Below are 20,531 nucleotides of genomic sequence, written 5' to 3'. Positions count from 1 at the left end.
ATCACCCAGGGTGGCCATCAGGGCCAGGGTCAGCACAATAGCCCTCAGGGGCAGGGCAGAACCATCAGAACTAGGCCGCAGCACTGGCCACCCCGGGTAGAAGCCACCTCCCCCTGTGGGTGGGAGAAGCCTCTGGTGGCAAGCCCGAGAGAGGACCCCCAAGCTCCCTGGCATTAGCCAGTCCAGGAGAGGCCCTAGAAGACAAAGTGGAACCCAGAGAGGGCTGAAGGGAAGAGGCAATTCAGGAAGGCTTCCTGAAAGAGCAGGGTGTTTGGTAGTTTGTTCTAGTGGCCAGAGTTCTCCAGAAGAGCCCAGCTGCGTTTATCTTGCTCCCTGCTGCATTTGCACGAGCCTGTACCCGTGCCTGTACACCCACGAACCTGTGAATAGTTCACTTATTCCTGTGTCTATCTGGTCTTAGAATGTAAGCAGGAAAAAAAATAATACTAATGCAAGCAGGGGTCTCTGCTGTCTCCACCAGAGTATCCCGAACGCCCAGCACACCGGACACGTGATGGAGACACAGCGGGCAGGCCACGCGCGCGGGGCTGACCGGGCCCACCATTGGGCTGGCCGAAGGAACTACAAGTCCCATGCTGCCCCGCGAGCGGCAGTCGCCCTTCTCAGCGCAGCCGCCCTAGCGCCTCCTCTGCGGCTGGCGAACCACAAGTTCCATGGTGCCTCGCGAGCACCGCCCCCGCCCCCTCCTGCGCAGGCGCAACCTCCCTAGGGCGTCCTCTGCGGCGGGCGAACTAGGCCGTGGGACCCAGGCGGAGGCCGGTGTCGCGCGCCCGAGAGTGGACTGTCTCCGCCACGCACCGCCGCCGCCATGCCGGACAGCTGGGACAAGGATGTGTACCCCGAGCCCCCGCGCCGCACGCCGGCGCCCTCGCCGCAGACCTCGGTGCCCAACCCCGTAACCTATTTGACGAAGGCCTTCGATGTCCTCGTGGACCGGCCGGTGACCCTAGTGAGAGGTACGGACCCCATCCGGGGCCCCCGCCGCTCCCCGGGCTCTGCAACTGCACCCCCCCCCGCTCCCCCTCCCGCCCCGAGACCCTCACTGTTTCCGGCCGGCACCGCCCAGGGAGCCCCCCCTGCACCCCTGGCCTGCAGCTTGCTAAACCTCATCCTCCCTGCACACCTGCACAGTGACCGCGGTGATCGGGTGATGGCCGAGGTTCCCTCAACCTAGATGTGCCCTGACTTGTATTCTCGCGTGTTCGCGTTTGACCTGTCCATATCCCCCATCTCCGGTCCAAACCAGGCAGGTGTTTAAAACAGCTCTTTGTTGCCCGATGTGTTGTGCAGCTAGCCCAGTGGAGGCAGCAGCAGGAGCGCACGGGCACTCAGTCACTAGTGCCAGGCAGTGCATCATGCATTTCATTAACCAATTCATTCAGCAACAACATCTGGAGTGTATAGCATGCCCTGGTGGCTCTTTCTTTAGATAGTCCGCAGATCAGACCCCCGCGGCTGGGAAAGGCACAGCAGGGGACCCACTCTGTTTCTTACAAAGTGTTTTATGTGTCTGGAGGGATGATTTCACTGGTTCCTACCAGTCAACTTTATGGGCAGGGATGTTGAGGCCAGAAGGTCACTGGTGGCAAAACTGGCACGGGGCCTCTGCCTACACAGGGAAGCCTGTGTGGTGGCGGAGGTTGGCCAGGAGGTAGGACTTGTAGAAGGGTGTGGGCTCGCCGAGCATGGGTTAAGACTCCTGAGTTCTCTGGGCCTCAGTACTCTGTACTGGGATCTACCCAGAGAATACCCAGGGTGCCTGGCTCCCGGGAGGCCCTCCGTCAACAGTAGACCTCACCATCTGTAAACCCAGGACCACCAGCCACACCCATCCAGAGTCTAATTGGCAGTCTTTGTGAAAGCTAGGAACGTTTGGGAAATCTGCCCCGTCCGTGGCTTGTGAGAAAGAACAAAGCTAAGAACAGTTCTGACTGTGGCCTGTGTAAACCAACGGGGCCATTGAGTCTGGGGTTTTTTCTTTACAGAGTTTATAGATCGGCAGCATGCAAAGAACAGGTATTACTACTACCACCGGGAGTTCCGCCGTGTGCCAGACATCACAGAGTGCCAGGAAAAGGATGTCTTGTGCATGTTTGAAGCAGAAATGCAATGGAGAAGAGACTAGTAGGTCCTGCCTGTGGGTGTTCCTCCTTAATAGGGGAATGGTGAGCCTGGCACGGTCAGCATCTCCTGTTGGGCTCTCATTCCCTGGGGTACCGTGGGATGGTGGTCAGCTGGCAAGAATGCCTCCTGGGGTTGGCCCAGGTCTTGAGGGTGCAGCGGCCAGACAACAGAGCTGTAAGGTCTCATTTTCATTCTACCATCTCTGGGTACAGGGAAAGGATTCCTCAAAGACCACTTTTCTGGTTCTTTTCAGTAAAGTGGATCAAGAAATCGTCAACATTATCCAGGAGAGGCTGAAGGCCTGTCAGCAGCGGGAAGGTGAGAGCTACAGGCAGAACTGTGCCAAGGAGCTGGAGCAGTTCACCCAGGTGGCCAAGGCCTACCAGGACCGCTGTAAGCACCCCCCACCCTGGCCTCTTCCTTGAACCTTCCACATTCTCTCCAGTTTTTGGTTTTTTTTAAAGATTTTATTCAGGAGAGACACGGGCAGAGGGAGAAGCAGGCTCCATGCAGGAAGCCTGACGTGGGACTGGATCCCAGGTCTCCAGGATCATGCCCTGGGCTGACAGCTGCACCACCCGGGCTGCCCTCCAGTTTTTAGAAACATCACTGCCCATAGAGTGCCAGTTGGTTGGGGGAGAGGTATTAAGAGAATCACTACATCCCAGGTCCCTTTTCTGCTCAGCACTTAGCTAGCTGCGTTTCCTCCCCACTTAGAGAAGACCCTGGTCTGCATCCTGGAAAACTGGCCTGACTTCCTTACTCTGGTCTCTTTCCTAGATCACGACCTGGGAGCCCATTATTCTGCTAGGAAGTGCCTGGCTAAACAGAAGCAGCGGATGCTGGCAGAGAGAAAAGCTGCTAAAGAGGCTGCTGCTGCCTAAGGCAGCTCCTTGAGCCTCTTTACAAGATTATCCTCAAAATAAAAAAATAAGAAATCAGTTTCTGGTAACACCTTTGATCTCCAACCTTGACCTACTAATGACTTGGTTTATCTCCCTTTAAATTCAACTACTGAAGAGAAATAAAGAAAGGCACTATTAACAAGCTTTAATTCACTTTTATTTTTCTTGTATAAAACTATGTGGTGGCCACAGCTGGAGCCTGGGTCCTCTGCACGGAGACTCTGGTGTGGGTCTTTACAAGATGGTCAGTGAATTCCTAAAAAAAGACAAGGTGTGAGTTGTAGCCACACCCCAGCACCCTGTGCCCTTGTCTAGGTTAATGAGGTGTCTTGGCAGGCGGTACCTGATAGGGAGACTTGGTGAACACAGTCTCTTTCCAGAGATCAGGGGTGAGATAGCTGTAGGTCTTAGAGATCGCATCAAAAGTAGCCTTGGCTGGAAGAGAAAACAGAAGAGGGTTGGCGGATTGGTGGAACACCCCAGATGCAGACAAAAGCTGTTGCGCTCCTAGGAACAGAGAGGCCAGTTGGGGCCAGTCTGCCGTGCATTAGGAGGGCCTTCCTCTATCTCTCTGAAAATACGCCAAGCACACAATAAGTGTGATTAAGCGGAGCTGAGAGAGGCCACAGTGTCCACGAGGACCACCTACCAAAGTTCCCCAGGGTGGCAGTGCAGCCCCTGGCCGAAGTATAGCAGTCGTCAATACCAGCCATCATCAGTAGCTTCTTGGGCACAGGGGCCGAGACAATGCCAGTGCCTCTGGGGGCAGGGATGAGACGCACCAGCACAGAACCACAGCGACCAGTCACCTACAAAGTGTGGAGATGTCAGGAAATGAGCTATGGGGAGCCTGTGCCATTGCAGAGCCCATCACTCACTACCCCAAGCCTACCTTGCATGGGACAGTGTGGGGCTTGCCGATCTTGTTCCCCCAGTAGCCTCGTCGCACGGGGACAATGGAAAGCTTGGCCAGGATGATGGCCCCACGGATGGCAGTGGCTACCTCCTTGGAGCACTTGACGCCCAGACCCACGTGTCCGTTGTAATCTCCGATGGCAACGAATGCCTGTGAAGAGCCTGAGATGGCTGGTGGTCCACTGGCTGGCACGGCCTCAGCAGCCACCAACCAGGACCTGTGGCACCCCTCCAGGAAAGAGTGGCCACAGTAAGGCCACTCTGAGGTCCGGAGGAGATCCTTTCTCTCTCTCCCCTTTACGAAAGCCACGCGTGTGACAGCAAGCATGACCATGCAGAGCTGAGAGAGTTCTCCCAAACCTCTTGGCAGAAATAGGCTGGGAAACCAGAAGGGGACTAGGATACCTTGAACCTGGTCCGTTGGCCAGCACGGGTCTGCTTTTGCACGGGCATGATTTTCAAGACCTCATCCTTGAGGGACGCCCCCAAGAAAAAGTCAATGATCTCAGATTCCTATGGAGTAAGAAACAATGTCAAAACCACTTAACAAAAAGCTCAAAACCCCTGTAAACGGGGTTAAGAACCTCCACCTGGACCCGTAGAACTGGTTTTCCAGTTGCCCAGGCTCTCCTCTCTAAGCCGGACACTCACAGTCAGAGGTAGGGCACCTGGACACTCCCTCTCCCCCGACCCGTGGAGCCTTGGCCCCCGTGGACACATCCCGCCCCAGGCCGAAGGAGCCTCGCGGAGACCGCAGCTGCCCACGCCGCTACCTTGATGGGCAGAGAAAACAGATAGATCTCCTCCAGGGACTTGATCTTCATGTCCTTGACCAGGCGGCCCAGCTTGGTGACGGGGATCCACTGGAGGAGAGGCGCGGGTGAGTAGGGCCCCTGACCGGCGCCGCCCAGCCCCCACCAAGCCTGAACCTACCTCCTTGTCCTCCGCCTTGCCTCCGCGAGCTCCGCGGCCCCGGCCCCGGCCCCGACCACGGCCACGCCCGCGGCCCCGGATGCCGCTGCCGAAGCCTCCGCGGAAGCCGCCGCGGCCTCCCATTCCGGGGCCCCCGGGGCCTCCGGGCCCTCCCGCAGCACCGGCGTCATCCGCCATTTGCTGAAAGGGACGCGAGAACCCACCAGTCAGCGAGGCCCTCCCACCCGCGGGCGCCGGGAACCACGACCCCCGCCCGATGGCGCCGCGGCGCGGGTGCGAGCCCCCCCACCCGACCGCCGCGAGTTCCCGCCGCCCCGGCCCGCGCGCCGCCGCCGGCGACACGGAGACTCACGTGTTCTCTCGGAGAAGAAGAACGAGTCCGCGCGGAGGGAGTATTTATCCTACGCCAAGTACCGCGAGATCTCGGGTGCCCCGCCCCGAGCGCGAGCCTATAAGAGCGGTGGAGGCGCGCTCCCAGGCGCCCCGGCCGGCTCCCCGTGCGCTTGCGCACATCGGCTCTGCGCTCCTGCTGCCGCGTGCCGCCGCGGCCCGGCTGCTCGCGCTGCGGGTAGGCCCGCGCTGCAGGTAGGCCCGCGCCTCGCCGCGTCCCCCTGCGGCAGTCGGCGGGTCGGCGTTGGTTGAAAATCACCTGCGGCCCTGCCCGTGGCCGCGGGTGAGATTCGGCGCCCAGAGCCACCGGGGGCCTCAGCTCACCGCCCACTGGTCCTTGTGGAGAGGTGAAACCCAGGCCCCGACAAGCGCCCCGCCGCCCCGGGCCGCAGGTGCTCTGGCCCTTGATCCCTAACCTCTGACTCCTGACCCCGTGTTCTGTCCGCAGGACGCAGACGCCCCGGAGCGCGGCCTCCTGCCGCCCCCCACCCCAGCTCCTTCAGCCGGGCTCCCGCGGGTCGGCCGGCCCAGGTCCCACACCGCACAGCTTCCACAGTAGCAGGTCAGGTACTTTTGCGCTTGAGGGGACTTGGGCGGGGCACCGAGCCACCCGCAGGTGCGAAGGGGAAGCAGGGCGGCCTCCAGGAGGAGCCCCGCCGCTCAACGTCAGTTACCGACCCCGACGGGGAAAGATGTGCGACTTCCTCGGGCAACTCCGCCCGTGAGAAGCCGCCCTCACCCTGAACTCTCGCTCAGAAAAATCCCTCCCGACTTTCTCCGCGAAATAAAATTTCTTTCCTTTGTTTGCTGGGCTTGCTTACGGTTTTGCCATGGCTTGCATGTCCTGAATTGCAATTGTGTTATTCCCAAATAAACCTGTTTTTGCCAGTGAAATAACTTTTATTTTCAAAATTAATACAAGCGTGAGAGTGTAAGATTGCCGGCTCAAAGGTTTTCATCCCACACCCCCACCCACCTCCCACCCCCACCCAGGCCGTTGCTCTCAGGAGGGAGGTGGGGTCTTCAGGATATGGTGAGCGCCCTGCTCTTGCTACTGAACCTCCGGTTCTGGTTATGTGCCTCAGGTGTGGAACCGTGCTGGCTTCTCAGGTTGCAGCTGATGTCCCCAGATGGGCAGGGCCTACCTGTTCTGGAAGGCTTTCCCACACACCACCACTACTATCGTGGTACCACAGGTTGCGTGGGAATCTGGTCCTCCCTTCCCTCCTGATCGGTACTCTGGAGCCAGTTCGAGTTTTAGATCCTGAGAGACCTGATGGTGGGTCTATGTCAAAAGTCCCAGGGCTCTTAGAGATAATGCTTGGGCAGCATTATTTGAGGAGGGAGAAGGAAGGATTCCCACATTCTGCCAGGGCCTCAGCTTTGGGGAAACAGCCACCAGAAGTTTGGTTTTTCGGCCTTGTGCTGCCTGGGGATCAGGTGTCCCCACTGCTGAGACAGGCTTCAGGGACCTGCCCAGGTCCAGACCACCTATCCCTCAACTATGAGCAAGGGCCAGATGCTATAGGATCCCAGTAAGCCCTGGGCCAGGGCCATGATTGGACAATGCCACTGTGATGTCGGGCTGCTCCTGCTGTGAAATAGAGGCTCCTGAGCCCTGGGGGTCAGTGGAGCTGCCATCCAGACATAGATCATGGTGAGCCTCTGGCCTTTAAATGTGTTCCTTGTTTAAGACCTGCCCAGAACTGACCCCACTCTGCACTCTGAGAAAGGGTGAACAGTGGATTACAGGGTCCCAAACAGACAAAGGAAACCCACCTTTCCAAGAGCTCTGACCTGGAGTTAGGCCAAAATTGGCTTCCCCTGCTGGGGATTGGTAGTCATGGAGGGCCCTGACCCTCACAGCTGTCCCTTCATAGTGGGTCCTGACCCAGCATTCCACTTGGGGCTCTCACATGGCCAACCTCCCCATCCTGGGTTTCCCTCTGGGTATGCGGGTGGATACTGGTCCGCCAGGCCCTGATTTTGGCCTGGCCTTTGCAGAGTGGCGGATATGATCTCAACCTCTTCGCCAGCCCTCCTGACTGCAACTTCCTATGTTCCGTGTGCCACGGAGTTCTCAAGAGACCAGTGAGGTTGCCATGCAGCCACATCTTCTGCAAGAAATGCATCCTCCGGTGGCTAGCCAGGTGCTAGTGGGCACTCAAGTGGCTGGGAGGACGGGCAGGGCTGTGGCCATTCTTGCAGCCCAGAACAGAGAGGAAGGTCCGCCAAGCATTAGGTCATAATGGCCTTAAGAGCTGCCAAATCTAGGACCCTAAAATCTGTGTGTCCCCGCACCGAGTGGTATTTACAGCCCGTGGCCCCAGCTTCAGAGCTGATATCCCCATGAAGTCCTCAGGCCTATCTGGGCCTGAGAGAAGGGACCACTGGGAAGGCGTGTTGCTGCTACTTGGTCCCTACCAGCTGCCAACACTCCCCCCTGCTCCTGCCTCCTAGACAGAAGACCTGTCCGTGCTGCAGGAAAGAAGTGAAACGGAAAAAGATGGTCCATGTAAATAAACTCCGGAGGACCATTGGCCGCCTGGAAGTCAAGGTAGCTTGAAGCCCTTACTCCGAGCACCCTTCTTGCTCCTGCCAGGGGAGGGACAGAGCCAGGAGAGAGGGTAAGGAGCATCCTATCCTCAGAATTGAGGGTTTCTGCTCCAGCGACAGACTGCAGCCCTGAGGTCATCAGTCCTGCCTGAGTTTGAGTCCCCTCTCTACCACTTCTTTGCTGTGTGACTTTGGGCAAATTATTTAACCTGAGCCCCTGGGGCCGCAGTTGTAAAATGGGGATTATACAAGATTTTTAGAGGATGGAATGTCAGCTGTGCTGGCCATCACTATAGTCCCCTAATAGATGAAGATTAGGGGAAAAACAAAACAAAAGCATGTCACTAGAACTGCGAGAGCAGGCCAGCCCTGTGCCCCCGCTCTCAGGGGTCTAGAGTCTCCCCACCTCCAAACAATTGTCCAACTCTTTACCGTCCACATCACTGATGCCTAGGCCTTGGCAGGCTCTCAGATCAGGAACACCACGGGGGATTCTATGTAAGGTAGGCTGCTATGTCCGGCCTGGTTGGGCTCACGTGGTGCTCTCCCCTACCCCCAGTGCAAGAACGCGGAAGCTGGCTGCTCGGTGACGTGCCCCCTGGCCCATCGAAGGGGGCACCAGGACTCATGCCCGTTCGAGCTGATGGCCTGCCCCCACGAGGGCTGCACAGCACGGGTGCCGCGTGGGGCCCTGGCCGAGCATCGGCAGCACTGCCCACACGGGGCCCAGGAGCGCTGCCCGCTGGGCTGCGGGGCCACCCTGGGGCCGGTGGAGCGTGCGCGCCACAACTGCTACCGCGAGCTGCGCGAGGCCTGGAGCCAGCGGCAGGAGCGCAGCCGGACCCTGGTGCTGGGCCTGCTGCGGCGCATGCGCGAAGTGCACCGCACGGCCAATCTCGTCCGCAGACAGCTGGCCCAGCTCGGAGGCTTCCTGGAGGAGGAGGACGTGATGCTCGTGGGCGCCCCGCAAGGGGAGGCCGAGGCCACCCCAGAAGGCAGCATGGGGGCCGAGATGTGGGGGGCCCAGGGCCAAGGGACCTTGTAAATAGAAGGGTGAATAAACGCAGAGCCCAGGCCTGGGCCGCCCTGCCACCATGTGCTTGCCGGCCGCCCCCTTCCAGGCAGCACCGCCTTCCCCACGCGGGGCACTGGCCTTTCCGGCCTGGAAGGCTCTCCTTGCTCTCCGTTGGCCTCAGATGCCTCTTCCCCGCAGAGGATTTCCCCGACGCTCCTACCGCTCTACCAACCTCCCAGCCAGTCTCACGGCCGAGCCCTGAGCTCAGCGAGCCTCCCAGGGGCTTCCCAGTATCCCGACCTCCTGCTCCCTGCGGCCACGGGGGCCCCACCTCCCTCACTCAGGTGCCCCCTGTCCTCGCCACCGCCCCATCCGTCCGCGTCTCCCAGCACTAACCACTGCGCCTCCTATCGCTCCTGGACCGCCTTCCCGCCCCGAGCACCTGCTCTCCTCCCTCGTACCTCCCAGACACCTAGAACAGTGCTTTGCACAGAGCATGTGATCAATCAATGCCGAGGGCCTCTGAAGTGACTGGGCCTAGTCATTTACCGGCGGTGCATCCCACACGGGACCCTGAGCACCCGCCGTCCCCAAATCCCAGAATGCCGAGGGGCAAGAGTCCCCGGATGACCTTAGTAAACATTTCCCACGACTCCTTTTTACAATTTCCACTAAAAGGCAAACAGCGGGCCAGCCCCGTGACCCGCAGGCCGCCGCCGCCTCAGCCCCAGCCGCCTCCACGCCGCCCCGCCCCCGTCCCTCCCGGCCAGCGGCATCTCTGCCAGCTTCGCTCCCCGGCTCAGCAGCTACCGCCCACAGCCAAGATGGCGGCGCGCGCGGCGCTGATGGCGTCACAGGAGCCGTGGGTGGTGACGTCACCGCAGCGCGCCGGCAGTGGGGAGCGGCGCGCCGGTGCGCTCACGAGGCGGCGGCGGCGGCGGCGTCATGGCGGAGCCCGTGGGCCGCTTCAAGGCCAAGTGAGCTGCGGCGTGGGCGCCGCCCGGGGAGGCGGCGGGGTTGGCAGCCCGAGGGGCCCGGCAGCGGGCGTCCGTTCGGTCCGCGGAGACGCGCGGAAGTCGGGTGGCTGCGTTGTTCCCACGTTAGGAGCCGGTTCGGGAGGCGTGGATGTAAAGTTCCGGAGGAGCAAGGGGCGGGCTGAGCGGCAGCGGAGCCGGTGCAGGACCGCGGCGGGGCGCCCCGGCCGCCGGTGCCGGGAGGAGAGCCCGTCGGGGCAGGCGGCCCGGGCTGGGCCGCTCCTGCGGCGCGCACGGCTGCCGGGCGGTCCCGGGCCGGAATGGAGCGCGGTCGGCTGGAGTGAGCGAGCGAGCGCGTCGTTTCCGTCAGTGCCGGCGGGGAAGCCCCGGGCGCAGAGCGCGTCTATGCGGCGTCACCGGGGTCCGCTGCTGGGAGCGTCCCCGGTGGGGTCAGGCCGGCACCAGGGAGGTCCGGGAAGAGAGGCCGAGCCCCTAGCGGGCAGCAGCCATGTGACGCCGCACGTCAGCGGAGGCTCGTGCAAGCCAGGGGCTTGGAAACCGGAGCGAAGGGCAGGGGAGGGGAGGGGCTTAAAGCAGGCAGGGGTGCAAACTGGTGGCGAGGCTGGACCAGCTGTCCAGATGGAAGTGCGGTGGCCTGGACCAGCCGAGAGGGCAGGGCCGGGGCCAGCTGGAGACTGCAGGAATGACGGCGGCTTGGGAAGAGGGAGGAACGAGCTAGGGTGCGGAGGCGGCAGGCTGCACCTGAGAAGGAAGCTGCCGAGGGCGGGTGGTGCTCTGGGCCTGTACCCGGAGCTGGCCTCCCACCGCCAGCAGGGGGCCCCCGAGGCTGGCCTATCCGCTGGGGAACCCGGGATGACCGCGCTGTTGCCCTGCCTTAGGACCTGCTGTGGGTCCCCTCTGCAGCCGGGCGTCCTCTGCGTCGTGGGGACCAATACCCGCCTCACAGCGCTGCTGAGAGAGGAGATGACAGTGAGAAGAGCCATCTCCAATCTCCTGCATCCCCGGCGCTGCCTGGGAACTCCTCAAGGGCAGGGGCCTTTGGAGTTGACCTCTGGGGGAGCACCCAGCCCCGAGCTGGGCACGGAGACTGAGGAGTGAGGGACTCACTCTCTCCCCTGTTCTCTCTCTAGCTATGCTGTCGAGCGCAAGATGGAGCCTTTCTACAAAGGCGGGAAGGTGCAGGTACCAGCCCAGGGACGGGCAGAGGGGTGGGGCGGGCAGGGGCTGCAGAAGCTTATCTTGGCTGAGACCCTTCTGTCATCAGCTGGACCAGACCGGGCAGCATGTCTTCTGCGTTTGTGGTACAAAAGTCAACGTCTTGGACGTGGCCTCCGGGGCCGTGCTGCGGAGCCTGGAGCAGGTGAGGGTGGGGAGAGCCAGGGCAGGGGACTGGTGCGGGGGACAGCCCGTTCTTATGTGCTCTGTTTGCTCTCACCTTCAGGAGGACCAGGAGGACATCACTGCTTTTGAACTCAGCCCTGACGACCAGGTAGACAGGGCAGGGACGGGAGGTGGGCACCCAAACATCGAGGCGTTGAGGACATGTGACCATGCTCCCAGCCTCCCAGCTGAACTACATCTTCTCCAGGTGCTGGTAACAGCCACCCGGGCGCTGCTTCTAGCTCAGTGGGCCTGGCGAGAGGGCAGCATCACCCGCCTGTGGAAGGCAATACACACGGCACCTGTGGCCACCATGGCCTTTGACCCCACTTCCACCTTGCTGGCCACAGGTAGGGCCCTGGGTGGGTGGCTGGGCCATGTGGAGGGCACATGGTCGGGGTGTTCAGGAACACTAACCACTTCACTGCAAACACATTCCCCAGGCGGCTGTGACGGGGCAGTGCGTGTGTGGGACATCGTGCGGCACTACGGGACACACCACTTTCGGGGCTCGCCGGGTGTCGTACAGTGAGTAAGAAGGTGGCAGGGGGTGGGCGGGGCGTCACGCCCAGGGCAGCACAACTTACCTGTCCCACCCGCCCTGCCCGCAGCTTGGTGACCTTCCACCCGGACCCTGCCCGTCTGCTGCTCTTTTCCTCTGCTGCAGATGCCACCATCCGCATGTGGTCGCTACAGGACCAGTCCTGCCTGGCCGTGATGACTGCCCACTACAGTGCTGTTACCTCGTTGACCTTCAGTGCTGACGGCCACACCATGCTTAGGTCAGTGGCCAGCCACCCAGGCCGAAGCAGGAAGGGGAGGGCTCCCGCTGAGTCTGAGAACTGAGGTGGCTCTTTCCCCTCCCAGCTCGGGCCGCGACAAGATCTGCGTCATCTGGGACCTGCAGAGCCACCAGGCCACGAGGACTGTGCCAGTGTTTGAGGTAGGAACGCCAGGGGGCCAGGCCAGTCAAGTGGGCAGGGAGAGAGTGGGGCTGCTGCCTCCAACTTGCTTATCCTCAGAGTGTGGAAGCCGCGGTGCTGTTGCCAGAGGAGCTGGTGCCTAAACTGGATGTGAAGTCTAAGGGCCTGCACTTCCTGACAGCCGGAGATCAAGGTGTGTATGTCCAGCCCAGGGTGGGCAGCAGGAGCTGGGGGAGGTCCATGGACTTCAGTCCCAGCAGCCCGTGTCCCCACACAGGCCTGCTGCGTGTGTGGGAGGCAGCCTCTGGCCAGTGTGTGTACGCACAACCGCAGCCGCCGGGCCCCAGGCAGGGGCTGACTCACTGCACGCTGGCCCAGTCTGCCGGCCTGCTCCTCAGCGTCACCACCGACCACAACCTGCTGCTCTACGAGGCACGCTCCCTGCAGCTGCAGAAACAGGTGAGCACTGCCCCTGCTCGGCCCCAAGCCTGGGAGTCCAGCTCTCCACTCATGCAGGCTCTGGCTTGTGTCCCTCCTGCTCCTGCCTCCAGTTTGCCGGCTACAGTGAGGAGGTGTTAGATGTCCGGTTTCTTGGACCCGAGGACTCCCACATTGTCGTGGCCTCCAACAGCCCCAGCCTGAAAGTGTTTGAGCTGCAGACAATGACCTGCCAGATTCTCCACGGCCACACGGGTGAGGGCACTGAGCTGATGGCCGCAGCACTCTGCCCTGGGCTGGAATGCCGTCCTCCACCATAACTGACAGCCGTTTCCTCTCTGCTTCCTCCCAGACATTGTCCTGGCCTTGGATGTTTTCAGGAAGGGGCGGCTCTTTGCCAGCTGTGCCAAGGTGAGGCATCTCGAGAGGCAGGGAGATATGGGTCTCAGTGGGGATACCCAGCCCAGTCTCCACCCTTACTCCTTTCATTCCCAGGATCAGAGCATCTGTATCTGGAGGATGAACAAAGCTGGCAGGGTGGCCTGTGTGGCTCAGGGCTCCGGGCACACCCACAGCGTGGGCACTATCTGCTGTTCTAGGTAGGGGGTCAAGGGCTGGAGTCCGCAGTGTTGCAGAGGCCCGGGCCCTGCTAGTCGGGTTACTCAGGGAGGTGTGGAGGGGAGGCTTCAGCCTGGGTCTTTGAAGCTGTAGACTAGGGATGTGTGCCAGAGCCGGCACAGGATACCCCCTGCTGCTGTTGGTGATGGAGACTCTCAGAACTGGTCTTGGGGCTGGGGGAATGAAAGGGCAGGAAGAGTGACACTGAACAAAGCTGAAGTAGGAAAAGACATTCTCTGCTGGGGAGGAGAGGGTGGGGTTCTGATGACCACATCACCAGGTATGGTGAGCCAAGGGCAGGTGGTGGAGGCTTGAGTGGACCAGTGGCCCCAGAGGTCCATGGGGGTGACACAAGTTGTGTTCTGGAACAGTCCCTCTGGTTGGGACCATTGTGCTGCGGGTGCGGGGTCTGATGCCCTGGCAGACAGGGCTGGTGGGGCTCAGCAGGTGTCTCCCCTACCCTAAATCTGGCCTCAGGCTAAAGGAGACCTTTCTGGTGACGGGCAGCCAGGACTGTACTGTGAAGCTGTGGCCCATCCCTGAAGCCCTGCTGTCTAAGGGCACAGCCCCAGACAGCGGTCCTATCCTCCTGCAAGCTCAGGCCACGCAGCGCTGCCATGACAAGGTGATGGCACAGGGTACAGAGGACAGGGGTGTGGCAGGGCTCTTGCTGGGATGGGGATCTGAGCTGCCACCTGCTCCCATCACCAGGACATCAACAGCGTGGCTGTTGCCCCTAACGACAAGCTGCTGGCCACAGGCTCACAGGACCGCACAGCCAAGCTCTGGGCTTTGCCACATTGCCAGCTGCTGGGCATCTTTTCAGGCCACCGGCGCGGCCTCTGGTGTGTCCAGTTCTCCCCCATGGACCAGGTGCTGGCCACAGCCTCCGCCGATGGCACCATCAAGCTCTGGGCACTGCAGGACTTCAGCTGTCTCAAGGTAAGCTGCCCCGCCCCGCGCCCCTCCCCCTCCCCCTGCAGGCCCAGCCCACCACCCGGTGTTGTCTCATCATCCTCCACCATCCTGCAGACATTCGAGGGACATGATGCTTCTGTGTTGAAGGTGGTCTTTGTGAGCCGCGGTACACAGCTGCTGTCCAGGTGGGTGGCTGAGGGCGGGGGTCGGGATGAGCTACAGGACCGGCCCGGCACTCAGCCCCTCCCCTTCCCAAACCCAGCGGCTCGGATGGTCTCGTGAAGCTCTGGACCATCAAAAACAACGAGTGTGTGAAGACTCTGGACGCCCATGAGGACAAGGTCTGGGGGCTGCACTGTAGCCGGCTGGACGATCGTGCCCTCACGGGTGCTAGTGACTCCTGCGTCATCCTCTGGAAGGTGTGGAGGTGTGGGGGGTATGGGGAGTGGGCGGGCTGCATCAGGGTGCCCATCTGACCTCACCCTGACCCCAGGATGTGACCGAGGAGGAGCAGTCTGAAGAGCAGGCCAGGCGGGAGGAGGAGGTGGTCAAGTAAGTGTGGGGTCCCCACCCAGGCCTCTGGAGCACCACCCACGTACCTACTATGTCCCACGTGTCACACCCTGGGAGCGGGTTCCATAGGCATCACCTCTGTTTTATGGCGTGGAGAAACTGAGGCTGGGGGCAGGAACACAGCTCACCGCCAGTGGACGCTTAGTGCCGGGCTGCCGACTCCTGAGCCAGCTCTCTGATGGCTCTGCTTCACCACCAGCCACGTCCCCCAGTGACCCTGTCCCTGCTCCTCCCCCACCAGGCAGCAGGAACTAGACAACCTACTCTATGAGAAACGGTACCTGCGGGCCCTGGGCTTGGCCATCTCCCTGGACCGGCCCCACACTGTGCTGACTGTCATCCAGGGTCAGTGCTGCCTGGGGCTCTGTCGGGGGGGCGGTCTCAGGTCCATGCTGTGCCCTTCCCTGGGGCTCATCTGCCTCCCTCCACCCCCCAGCCATCCGGAGGGACCCTGAGGCATGCAAGAAGCTAGGAGCCACGGTGTTGCGGCTGCGGCGAGATCAGAAAGGTGTGGGGCCAGTGGGCAGGCTGGGCAGTGAGCCGGGGTGGGCGGGGTGGGCAGGGCCACCGCCAGGCAGGTCTGACCGTGTGTCGTCCCCGCCCCCCCAGAGGCCCTGCTGCGCTTCTGTGTCACTTGGAACACCAACTCCAGGCACTGCCACGAAGCGCAGGCTGTGCTGGGGGTGCTCCTGCGGCACGAGGCCCCAGAAGAGCTCCTGGCGTACCCAGGCGTGCAGGCCTCACTGGAGGCTCTACTGCCCTACACGGGTATGTGGGCTCGGCCCCGGGGGCGGGAGCATGACCATCAGCCTCCGTGGAGCCCCTGACGTCCCTGTGTCCTCCCGCAGAGCGGCATTTTCAGCGGCTCAGCCGGACCCTGCAGGCAGCCACCTTCCTGGACTTCCTGTGGCACAACATGAAGCTGCCCACCCTTCCTACAGCTCCCTCTGTGGCTCCCTCAGCTCTCTGAAACATGCAGAAAGATGTTTTTCTCTCCTGATTCCTTGTGTCTTGGCTTTGTTTCACCCCGGCCCGCCCCCGCCCAGCCCCGCCACACTGGCGCCCTGGCCTTCTCAGCACAGACACGGGGTGTGCCTCAGTCAGAGGGGCTTTACTCAGGAAGCGGGAGTGTGTGCTTTTCTGGCCCTGCTGGCCAGAGGGTGTCACCCTCCGACACTCCTCCCCCAGCCTCACTGGCATCCGTCGCCCCTGGGGGCTGGAGCTCCTGGCCTGCCCTCGGGGGGTACTTGCTGGCCAGGGCCCTGCGGGTGACTGAGCAGCAGCGGCTGCGAATGGCACTCAGCGGGGGGCGGGCGGGCACCGAGGGGGAAAGGGTTGTGGCCTGGCAGGCTTCAGGGGTGCGCTGGGCCTCTCCACCCCTATCCTCCTTGCTGTTGGCCTCGCGGTGGAGCCCTGGCCCACTCAGGAGTGCGCCCAGCCCCTCGGGTTGCAGCAGCACAGCGGGCAGGAGGCCAGAGCGGCCGCGAAACCTGTGACAGAACCTGCGATGAGAGCTGGGCTTGGCTGGCGCCCCTAAGCCGCGCCCAAGCTCCTCCACCTGCTCACCTGCAGAGCCACCAGCCTCGATCCGAAGTTTCCAGCACGCTCACCCGCGCCCCTGCAGGCACTGACAGCTCATCTGCGTGGCTGCTCTCATAGGCTTGGGAAGCACAGAACTGGGACCCTGGGAGTGGGCATTTGGGAGTCACTGCAGGGCCTCAGAATCCAGGGCCCCACCTCTCTATCCCCTCCTCTCATTGAGTCACACCGTCCGGGATTCCCCTGATGATGGAGACCAATCCACTGGGGCTCCCCTCACTATGGGGGCCACAGCACCCACGGAGCCCCAGGTCGAGCGCTGGCTCGGGTTTCCGACGGCCCGGCTTCGCCAAGCACTGCCCAGGGGTGTGGTGCCCGCTTGGCTTGGGGCGCGGGCAGTCTCCTACCACTACTCCGTAGGGTCGTCCCTTCTCGGTCCGGGGCTGCTTCCTCTAGGTAGGGAGCAGGAAACCACGCCATCTGCTGCTCTTCATTTGCCACCAGCCACCAGCCTAGGCGCAAGAGGTGGGCAGAGGTTGAGACCCCCTAAGCCCCTCGGGCTCTGGGGGCAGATGGGCGAGCTCTCAGTCCTGTGCAGCCCCACCTGACGGGTGTCGCAGCAGCACGTCTATGACCTCCTGGGCCCTTGCATGGAAAGGCCAACCCTGCGTGTCCTGGGTGCTGAAGGGCTGCAGGCAGCGCAGGCTCTGAGCCTCCAGGCTACAGATGGCAGGGCTGTGTGGCGGGCGGCGGTGGGGCTCTTCAGGAGTGGGCAGGATCACCAGACTGGAAGGGGGGTGGGTGCAGGTGGGGGAGGGGGGGTGGGTGAGAGTGCCCGGGCGTCCCACCCTTCCCCGGCGGCCACCTCCCAGCCTCGCCCCTCCCCTGGCCTCCAAGGGCTTTCCCGGGCAGGGGACTGGGGGCGAGTGGGGTACCTGCCAGGTGGTAGCACTGGCTCCAGGTCCACGGGTTGCGGCTCAAAGAAGCCTGTGAGCACCGCGCTCCAGGACAGCTGCTCCGCTGCAGCCAGCAGTGCCCGAGTGTAGGTGTCCAGCAGCCGCAGGCGCGCCAGGCCGCGGCCTGTGCGCCCCCCGCGCACCAACAGCGATGTGTCTGTGGGCACGATGGGCTCAATCTGGGGGTCCCCGGGCCGCTGGCGCCCCTGCCGCCCCTGCCCCTCCCGGGTCCCCGCGGGCTCCCGCAGCGGCCTCACCGGGGAGCTTGGGGAGAATGCGGTCGGATCTGCGCAGCAGGCCCGCCTCCACCGGGAACGCCTCCTTGAGGGTCTTCTAAGGAAGAACCAGCGAATCCGCCTCAGTCCAGCGGTTCCCTCGGGAGGGTGAGGGTTCCTCGCGGGGATGGGGGTCATAGGAGCAGGGATCCTTGCGGGCACGAGGCCACCGCCTAGGCAAGGTCGGTGCTGGGCCTCGGGGGACAGGGTTTGCCGCATGCTCACTCACGTGGAGCTCCTTGAACTCAGCCCAGCTCCTTCGCACAAAGGTGTCGCTGCCGTCCGACCAGCACACGGAGAAGGCGAACGTCTGTTGGGAGAAAGGTTGGGGGCGCCTTGGAAGGGCCAGGCCAGGAGTTCCCTCCCTCCTCCTTGGGGCTGGCAGGGACCCCGCGCCATCCTACCTGAAGCCGCCCTGTCTGCACCAGGGCCGCTGCGCGCACGGACACCGGGTGCCGGGAGCCTGCCATCGCCGCCTCACAGCTCGCGGTCCTGGGCTTCTGGAACTGCCCAGCTGCGACCAAGGGGCCCACTGCTTGCAGCTCACCAGGAGGGAGGGCTCCCAGGCTCCCGGAAGATGACTGGAATTCCCCAGGTGCTCCCCCGCCCTGCCCTTGGGTCTCTCCCAGCTTCCTCACTGTGCCCAAAGCAGATCCGCCTAGAGGGACAGGAACACAGGGCAAGGCGAGGGGGCAGGGGCTGACTCTGTCTGGCATGAGTCTGGCCCCTGGGAGGAGGAGGAAAAGGAAGGGCCATCAAAGTGCCGCAGCCTGGCCTGACTCTCCCATGCCCTGTGTGAGACAGGTTGAGCCTCCCCAAGGTGTGCCTCCGCTCTGCCTCCCAACTCACCTGGGCGGCTGCCGGCCCTTGTCATCGGGAGCCAAGGACCCAGTACTGAAGGCTTTATGTACTTTGGCTTAATACTCACATTGGAGGAAAGGTCTCTCAGTGTTCCCAAGTCACAGAGGAGGAAATTTACATGAAATGGATAATTCAGGCTTTTCTGGATATGTTGGGGAGAGTGGACCTCACAGGCTCTTCTCCCGTGTGGTGGGGAGACCTGGGGCAGGACCAGGAGGGTCCCTGTCTGCAGTCACTGGCGCGTGGTGTGTGTGGGGGGATTGGTGACTAGGACTGTTTTGAGAGCTGCCCCTGAATTCATGATTTACCACAATTTACCCCGAACACAGCCTCTGAGACGAGGAGTGACCATTCCCCCACTAACAGGGCTGAAGCAGGGGTAGACCCTACAGTCCCCACAGGTGTGCTTAGGTGCCCCCACCTCTGGGCTGCTTCCTGAAGTGGAGGGCCTCCAGAGCTCCACCCAAGCCTGCTCTCGGTTGGCTCTTCCTGCTGTTGGGGCCACTGGCTCTTTGTTGGGACTCCTGCCCCAAGTCGTCCAGGGAGGGGTTAGCCTCTAGGTCACTCCCCGGAAAGTCACCCTGGCCTGGACAAAGGGCCTTTGTGGATCTGTCCCTCCAGCGTCTCTCTAACCTTCCCTGCTCACGGCCCAAGCAATGAACTCCTGCTGACAGAGGCCTCAATTGCAGGGTGCCTTTAGCCCAGCTGTCACGCTCTCCCCAACCTTCGTGGGGCCATGCTGAGGGGCTGGCCCGGCCGGCTGCAGGCGGGGGCAGACACTTCTCCCCTGGAAGACACAGAGAAACTGGGGCCTTCTAGAAGGGCACTAAGGCCCCCTCCCCGCCCCATCCGACGGCCCCTGTTCACACCCCCAGCAACCCTGGCTCCTTTCCCTCCTGTGCCTCTCCATGGCCCCCAGCCTCACCTGGCCCGTGGATACCTGCCCTCCCCCTTCCCCGCCCGAGCTCCTCACTAGCTCCTATGAAATCTGCTCAATTCCCAGCTCCCATGGCAGCGACAAGGCCCTGCATGTGCTCCCGCCCACCTTTAGATCTCTCCTCCCACCACCTTCCCCAGGTCCTGTGCCACTGGCTTCTGCCCATGCCCACCTCCAGCCTTGGCCTTGACGGCCTTCCTCCACTGAGTCCTCATCTTTCAGGCCTCTGCCTAAGTGTCACTCCTCAAGGAGGCCTCCGGGATTAGCCACTCCCTGTTCGTGGTCCCCACCAGAGCTTGTCAGTGGACGTGTTACTGTGACTCCCTTGTTTCTTTTTTTTTTTCTTTTTTTAAGATTTTATTTTATTTATTCATTCATGAGACACACAGAGAGAGGCAGAGACACAGGCTGAGGGAGAACCAGGCTCCCTGCGGGGAGCCCGATGCGGGACTCAGTCCTGGGTCTCCAGGGTCACGCCCTGAGCCAAAGGCACGTGCTCAACCGCTGAGCCCCCCGGGCGCCCCGACTCTCACCGCTGACCACTGGACAGTGAGCCGGGGGTCAGGGACGGATCTCGGGCCCCGCCCTGCCCAGCGCCCGGGCCAGGACTTGGAACAGAGCAGACGCCGCACAGACAGGTGCAGGTGACGCACGAGCGCGCGGAGGCTGAGGCCGCTCCCGACGGGGACGTGGACAGCGCCCCCAGGCAGCCCCGGGAGCCCCAGGCCCGCGCCGCCGGCTGTGCAGGCCCCGCCCCGCCCCGCAGCCCCGGCGCCCGTTGCCATGGCGCCCGTTGCCCGGGCCGACCCGGGGGACCCAGGCCCCGGCGCGCCGCGCTCTGTGCGCTCACCGCGCCGCTCCGCGTTGCCGAGGCGCCCGTCTGCCGACCGCAGGGCGCGCCCCGCCGAGGGCACAGAGCCTGGCCGCGGGCACGCGGGGCGGTCGGAGCGGAGCGATGGGGGCGTCCCGGGCCGCAACACGGACTTCGCCCCGGCCGCAGCCGGAGTCCACGGCGCGGCCGCGGCGCGGCTTCCACAACACGCTACTCTTCTACTGGAGGAAGCGGGAGCGCCGCCACGGACGACGCAAGCCGGGCTCGGGACGGGGACCGAAGCCCGGGAGCCCGGCCAGGACCCGGGTCGCCAGCCCCGCGCCCGCGCCCACCCGCACCCCGGCCTCAGGCTCGGCCGCCTCTCCGGCGCGCTCCGCAAGCCCCGGACCCGGCCCCGCCCCCCCGCCGGCAGCCGGCCCCGCCCCCG

The 20,531-nt window shown here is 62.8% G+C and overlaps 6 protein-coding genes and 3 non-coding genes across 14 annotated transcripts; 5 read left to right on the top strand and 4 right to left on the bottom strand.

The window, feature by feature from the left end:
• The first annotated feature begins 713 nt into the window (after positions 1-713).
• Positions 714-3,192, top strand: NDUFB10 (NADH:ubiquinone oxidoreductase subunit B10). The gene is made up of 4 exons (XM_038540775.1): positions 714-977; positions 2,007-2,145; positions 2,399-2,538; positions 2,926-3,192. Exons 1-4 carry the CDS (start codon positions 830-832, stop codon positions 3,027-3,029), a joined length of 531 nt encoding a protein of 176 aa, XP_038396703.1. The 5' UTR covers positions 714-829; the 3' UTR covers positions 3,030-3,192.
• On the bottom strand, positions 3,186-5,078 carry RPS2 (ribosomal protein S2). Of its 2 annotated transcripts, XM_038540772.1 has the most exons (7): positions 4,899-5,078; positions 4,739-4,828; positions 4,371-4,478; positions 3,943-4,116; positions 3,700-3,859; positions 3,394-3,485; positions 3,186-3,306 (listed from the first exon to the last, which is right to left on the bottom strand). In XM_038540772.1, exons 1-7 carry the CDS (start codon positions 5,073-5,075, stop codon positions 3,226-3,228), a joined length of 882 nt encoding a protein of 293 aa, XP_038396700.1. In that variant the 5' UTR covers positions 5,076-5,078; the 3' UTR covers positions 3,186-3,225. The 2 variants fall into 2 exon arrangements, with proteins under 2 accessions (XP_038396700.1, XP_038396701.1); XM_038540773.1 differs by lacking the exon at positions 4,739-4,828.
• Positions 3,545-3,673, bottom strand: LOC119872408. Its single transcript, XR_005361500.1, has one exon. It is a non-coding gene; the product is annotated as a small nucleolar RNA SNORA64/SNORA10 family (small nucleolar RNA).
• LOC119872407 lies at positions 4,182-4,315 on the bottom strand. Its single transcript, XR_005361499.1, has one exon. It is a non-coding gene; the product is annotated as a small nucleolar RNA SNORA64/SNORA10 family (small nucleolar RNA).
• A 76-nt stretch (positions 5,079-5,154) lies between the features above and the next one.
• On the top strand, positions 5,155-6,200 carry LOC111096329 (translation initiation factor IF-2-like). Its single transcript, XM_038538938.1, has 2 exons — positions 5,155-5,483; positions 5,737-6,200. Exons 1-2 carry the CDS (start codon positions 5,155-5,157, stop codon positions 6,011-6,013), a joined length of 606 nt encoding a protein of 201 aa, XP_038394866.1. The 3' UTR covers positions 6,014-6,200.
• Positions 5,532-5,658, top strand: LOC119872422. Its single transcript, XR_005361512.1, has one exon. It is a non-coding gene; the product is annotated as a small nucleolar RNA ACA64 (small nucleolar RNA).
• A 597-nt stretch (positions 6,201-6,797) lies between the features above and the next one.
• On the top strand, positions 6,798-8,908 carry RNF151 (ring finger protein 151). The gene is given in 5 exon segments (XM_038540774.1): positions 6,798-6,945; positions 7,293-7,438; positions 7,749-7,845; positions 8,404-8,858; positions 8,860-8,908. Coding segments are annotated over 5 exon segments (735 nt in total). The 5' UTR covers positions 6,798-6,942; the 3' UTR covers positions 8,894-8,908.
• An 837-nt stretch (positions 8,909-9,745) lies between these two features.
• On the top strand, positions 9,746-15,704 carry TBL3 (transducin beta like 3). Of its 3 annotated transcripts, none has more exons than XM_038540766.1 (22): positions 9,746-9,836; positions 10,985-11,036; positions 11,119-11,214; positions 11,296-11,343; positions 11,443-11,584; positions 11,678-11,762; positions 11,846-12,016; positions 12,102-12,177; positions 12,257-12,350; positions 12,435-12,616; positions 12,709-12,850; positions 12,948-13,006; positions 13,091-13,194; positions 13,691-13,838; positions 13,925-14,155; positions 14,246-14,316; positions 14,394-14,550; positions 14,625-14,683; positions 14,946-15,049; positions 15,141-15,212; positions 15,314-15,472; positions 15,553-15,704. In XM_038540766.1, exons 1-22 carry the CDS (start codon positions 9,805-9,807, stop codon positions 15,672-15,674), a joined length of 2,406 nt encoding a protein of 801 aa, XP_038396694.1. In that variant the 5' UTR covers positions 9,746-9,804; the 3' UTR covers positions 15,675-15,704. The 3 variants fall into 3 exon arrangements, with proteins under 3 accessions (XP_038396694.1, XP_038396693.1, XP_038396695.1); XM_038540765.1 differs by lacking the exon at positions 9,746-9,836 and adding an exon at positions 10,458-10,573; XM_038540767.1 differs by lacking the exons at positions 9,746-9,836; positions 10,985-11,036 and having other exon boundaries at positions 11,199-11,214; positions 11,423-11,584.
• A 92-nt stretch (positions 15,705-15,796) lies between these two features.
• Positions 15,797-19,638, bottom strand: NOXO1 (NADPH oxidase organizer 1). 3 transcript variants are annotated; one of them, XM_038540768.1, is made up of 10 exons: positions 19,445-19,638; positions 18,757-19,122; positions 17,879-18,132; positions 17,704-17,784; positions 17,457-17,532; positions 17,179-17,356; positions 16,848-17,029; positions 16,651-16,755; positions 16,271-16,388; positions 15,797-16,194 (listed from the first exon to the last, which is right to left on the bottom strand). In XM_038540768.1, exons 1-10 carry the CDS (start codon positions 19,485-19,487, stop codon positions 15,816-15,818), a joined length of 1,782 nt encoding a protein of 593 aa, XP_038396696.1. In that variant the 5' UTR covers positions 19,488-19,638; the 3' UTR covers positions 15,797-15,815. The 3 variants fall into 3 exon arrangements, with proteins under 3 accessions (XP_038396696.1, XP_038396697.1, XP_038396698.1); XM_038540769.1 differs by lacking the exon at positions 19,445-19,638 and having other exon boundaries at positions 18,324-18,876; XM_038540770.1 differs by lacking the exon at positions 19,445-19,638 and having other exon boundaries at positions 18,403-18,876.
• Positions 19,639-20,531: the final 893 nt, after the last annotated feature.

Source organism: Canis lupus, chromosome 6 (genome assembly GCF_011100685.1).
Source record: "Canis lupus familiaris isolate Mischka breed German Shepherd chromosome 6, alternate assembly UU_Cfam_GSD_1.0, whole genome shotgun sequence".
Lineage (NCBI taxonomy): Eukaryota > Metazoa > Chordata > Mammalia > Carnivora > Canidae > Canis > Canis lupus.
Note: the sequence above shows the minus strand (reverse complement) of the source record. Positions and strands in the feature narration are given on the sequence as shown.

Coding starts and splice junctions, on each gene's coding strand:
- RPS2 (XM_038540772.1), bottom strand. CDS start 5,075: ATGGCGGATGACGCCGGTGCTGCGGGAGGGCCCGGAGGCCCCGGGGGC. Junction 4,829..4,898: donor GCAAGGCGGAGGACAAGGAG/GTAGGTTCAGGC, acceptor CCTCTCCTCCAG/TGGATCCCCGTCACCAAGCT. Junction 4,479..4,738: donor TGTTTTCTCTGCCCATCAAG/GTAGCGGCGTGG, acceptor CTTACTCCATAG/GAATCTGAGATCATTGACTT.
- NOXO1 (XM_038540768.1), bottom strand. CDS start 19,487: ATGAGGACTCAGTGGAGGAAGGCCGTCAAGGCCAAGGCTGGAG. Junction 16,756..16,847: donor GCTGCTGCGACACCCGTCAG/GTGGGGCTGCAC, acceptor TCTTGCGCCTAG/GCTGGTGGCTGGTGGCAAAT. Junction 16,195..16,270: donor CGAGGCTGGTGGCTCTGCAG/GTGAGCAGGTGG, acceptor GTTCTGTCACAG/GTTTCGCGGCCGCTCTGGCC.
- TBL3 (XM_038540765.1), top strand. CDS start 10,473: ATGGAAGTGCGGTGGCCTGGACCAGCCGAGAGGGCAGGGCCGGGGCCA. Junction 12,851..12,947: donor GATTCTCCACGGCCACACGG/GTGAGGGCACTG, acceptor GCTTCCTCCCAG/ACATTGTCCTGGCCTTGGAT. Junction 15,213..15,313: donor GCTGCGGCGAGATCAGAAAG/GTGTGGGGCCAG, acceptor CCGCCCCCCCAG/AGGCCCTGCTGCGCTTCTGT.
- LOC111096329 (XM_038538938.1), top strand. CDS start 5,155: ATGGCGCCGCGGCGCGGGTGCGAGCCCCCCCACCCGACCGCCGCGAGT. Junction 5,484..5,736: donor CGGGTAGGCCCGCGCTGCAG/GTAGGCCCGCGC, acceptor TTCTGTCCGCAG/GACGCAGACGCCCCGGAGCG.
- NDUFB10 (XM_038540775.1), top strand. CDS start 830: ATGCCGGACAGCTGGGACAAGGATGTGTACCCCGAGCCCCCGCGCCGC. Junction 2,146..2,398: donor ATGCAATGGAGAAGAGACTA/GTAGGTCCTGCC, acceptor GGTTCTTTTCAG/TAAAGTGGATCAAGAAATCG. Junction 2,539..2,925: donor CAAGGCCTACCAGGACCGCT/GTAAGCACCCCC, acceptor TCTCTTTCCTAG/ATCACGACCTGGGAGCCCAT.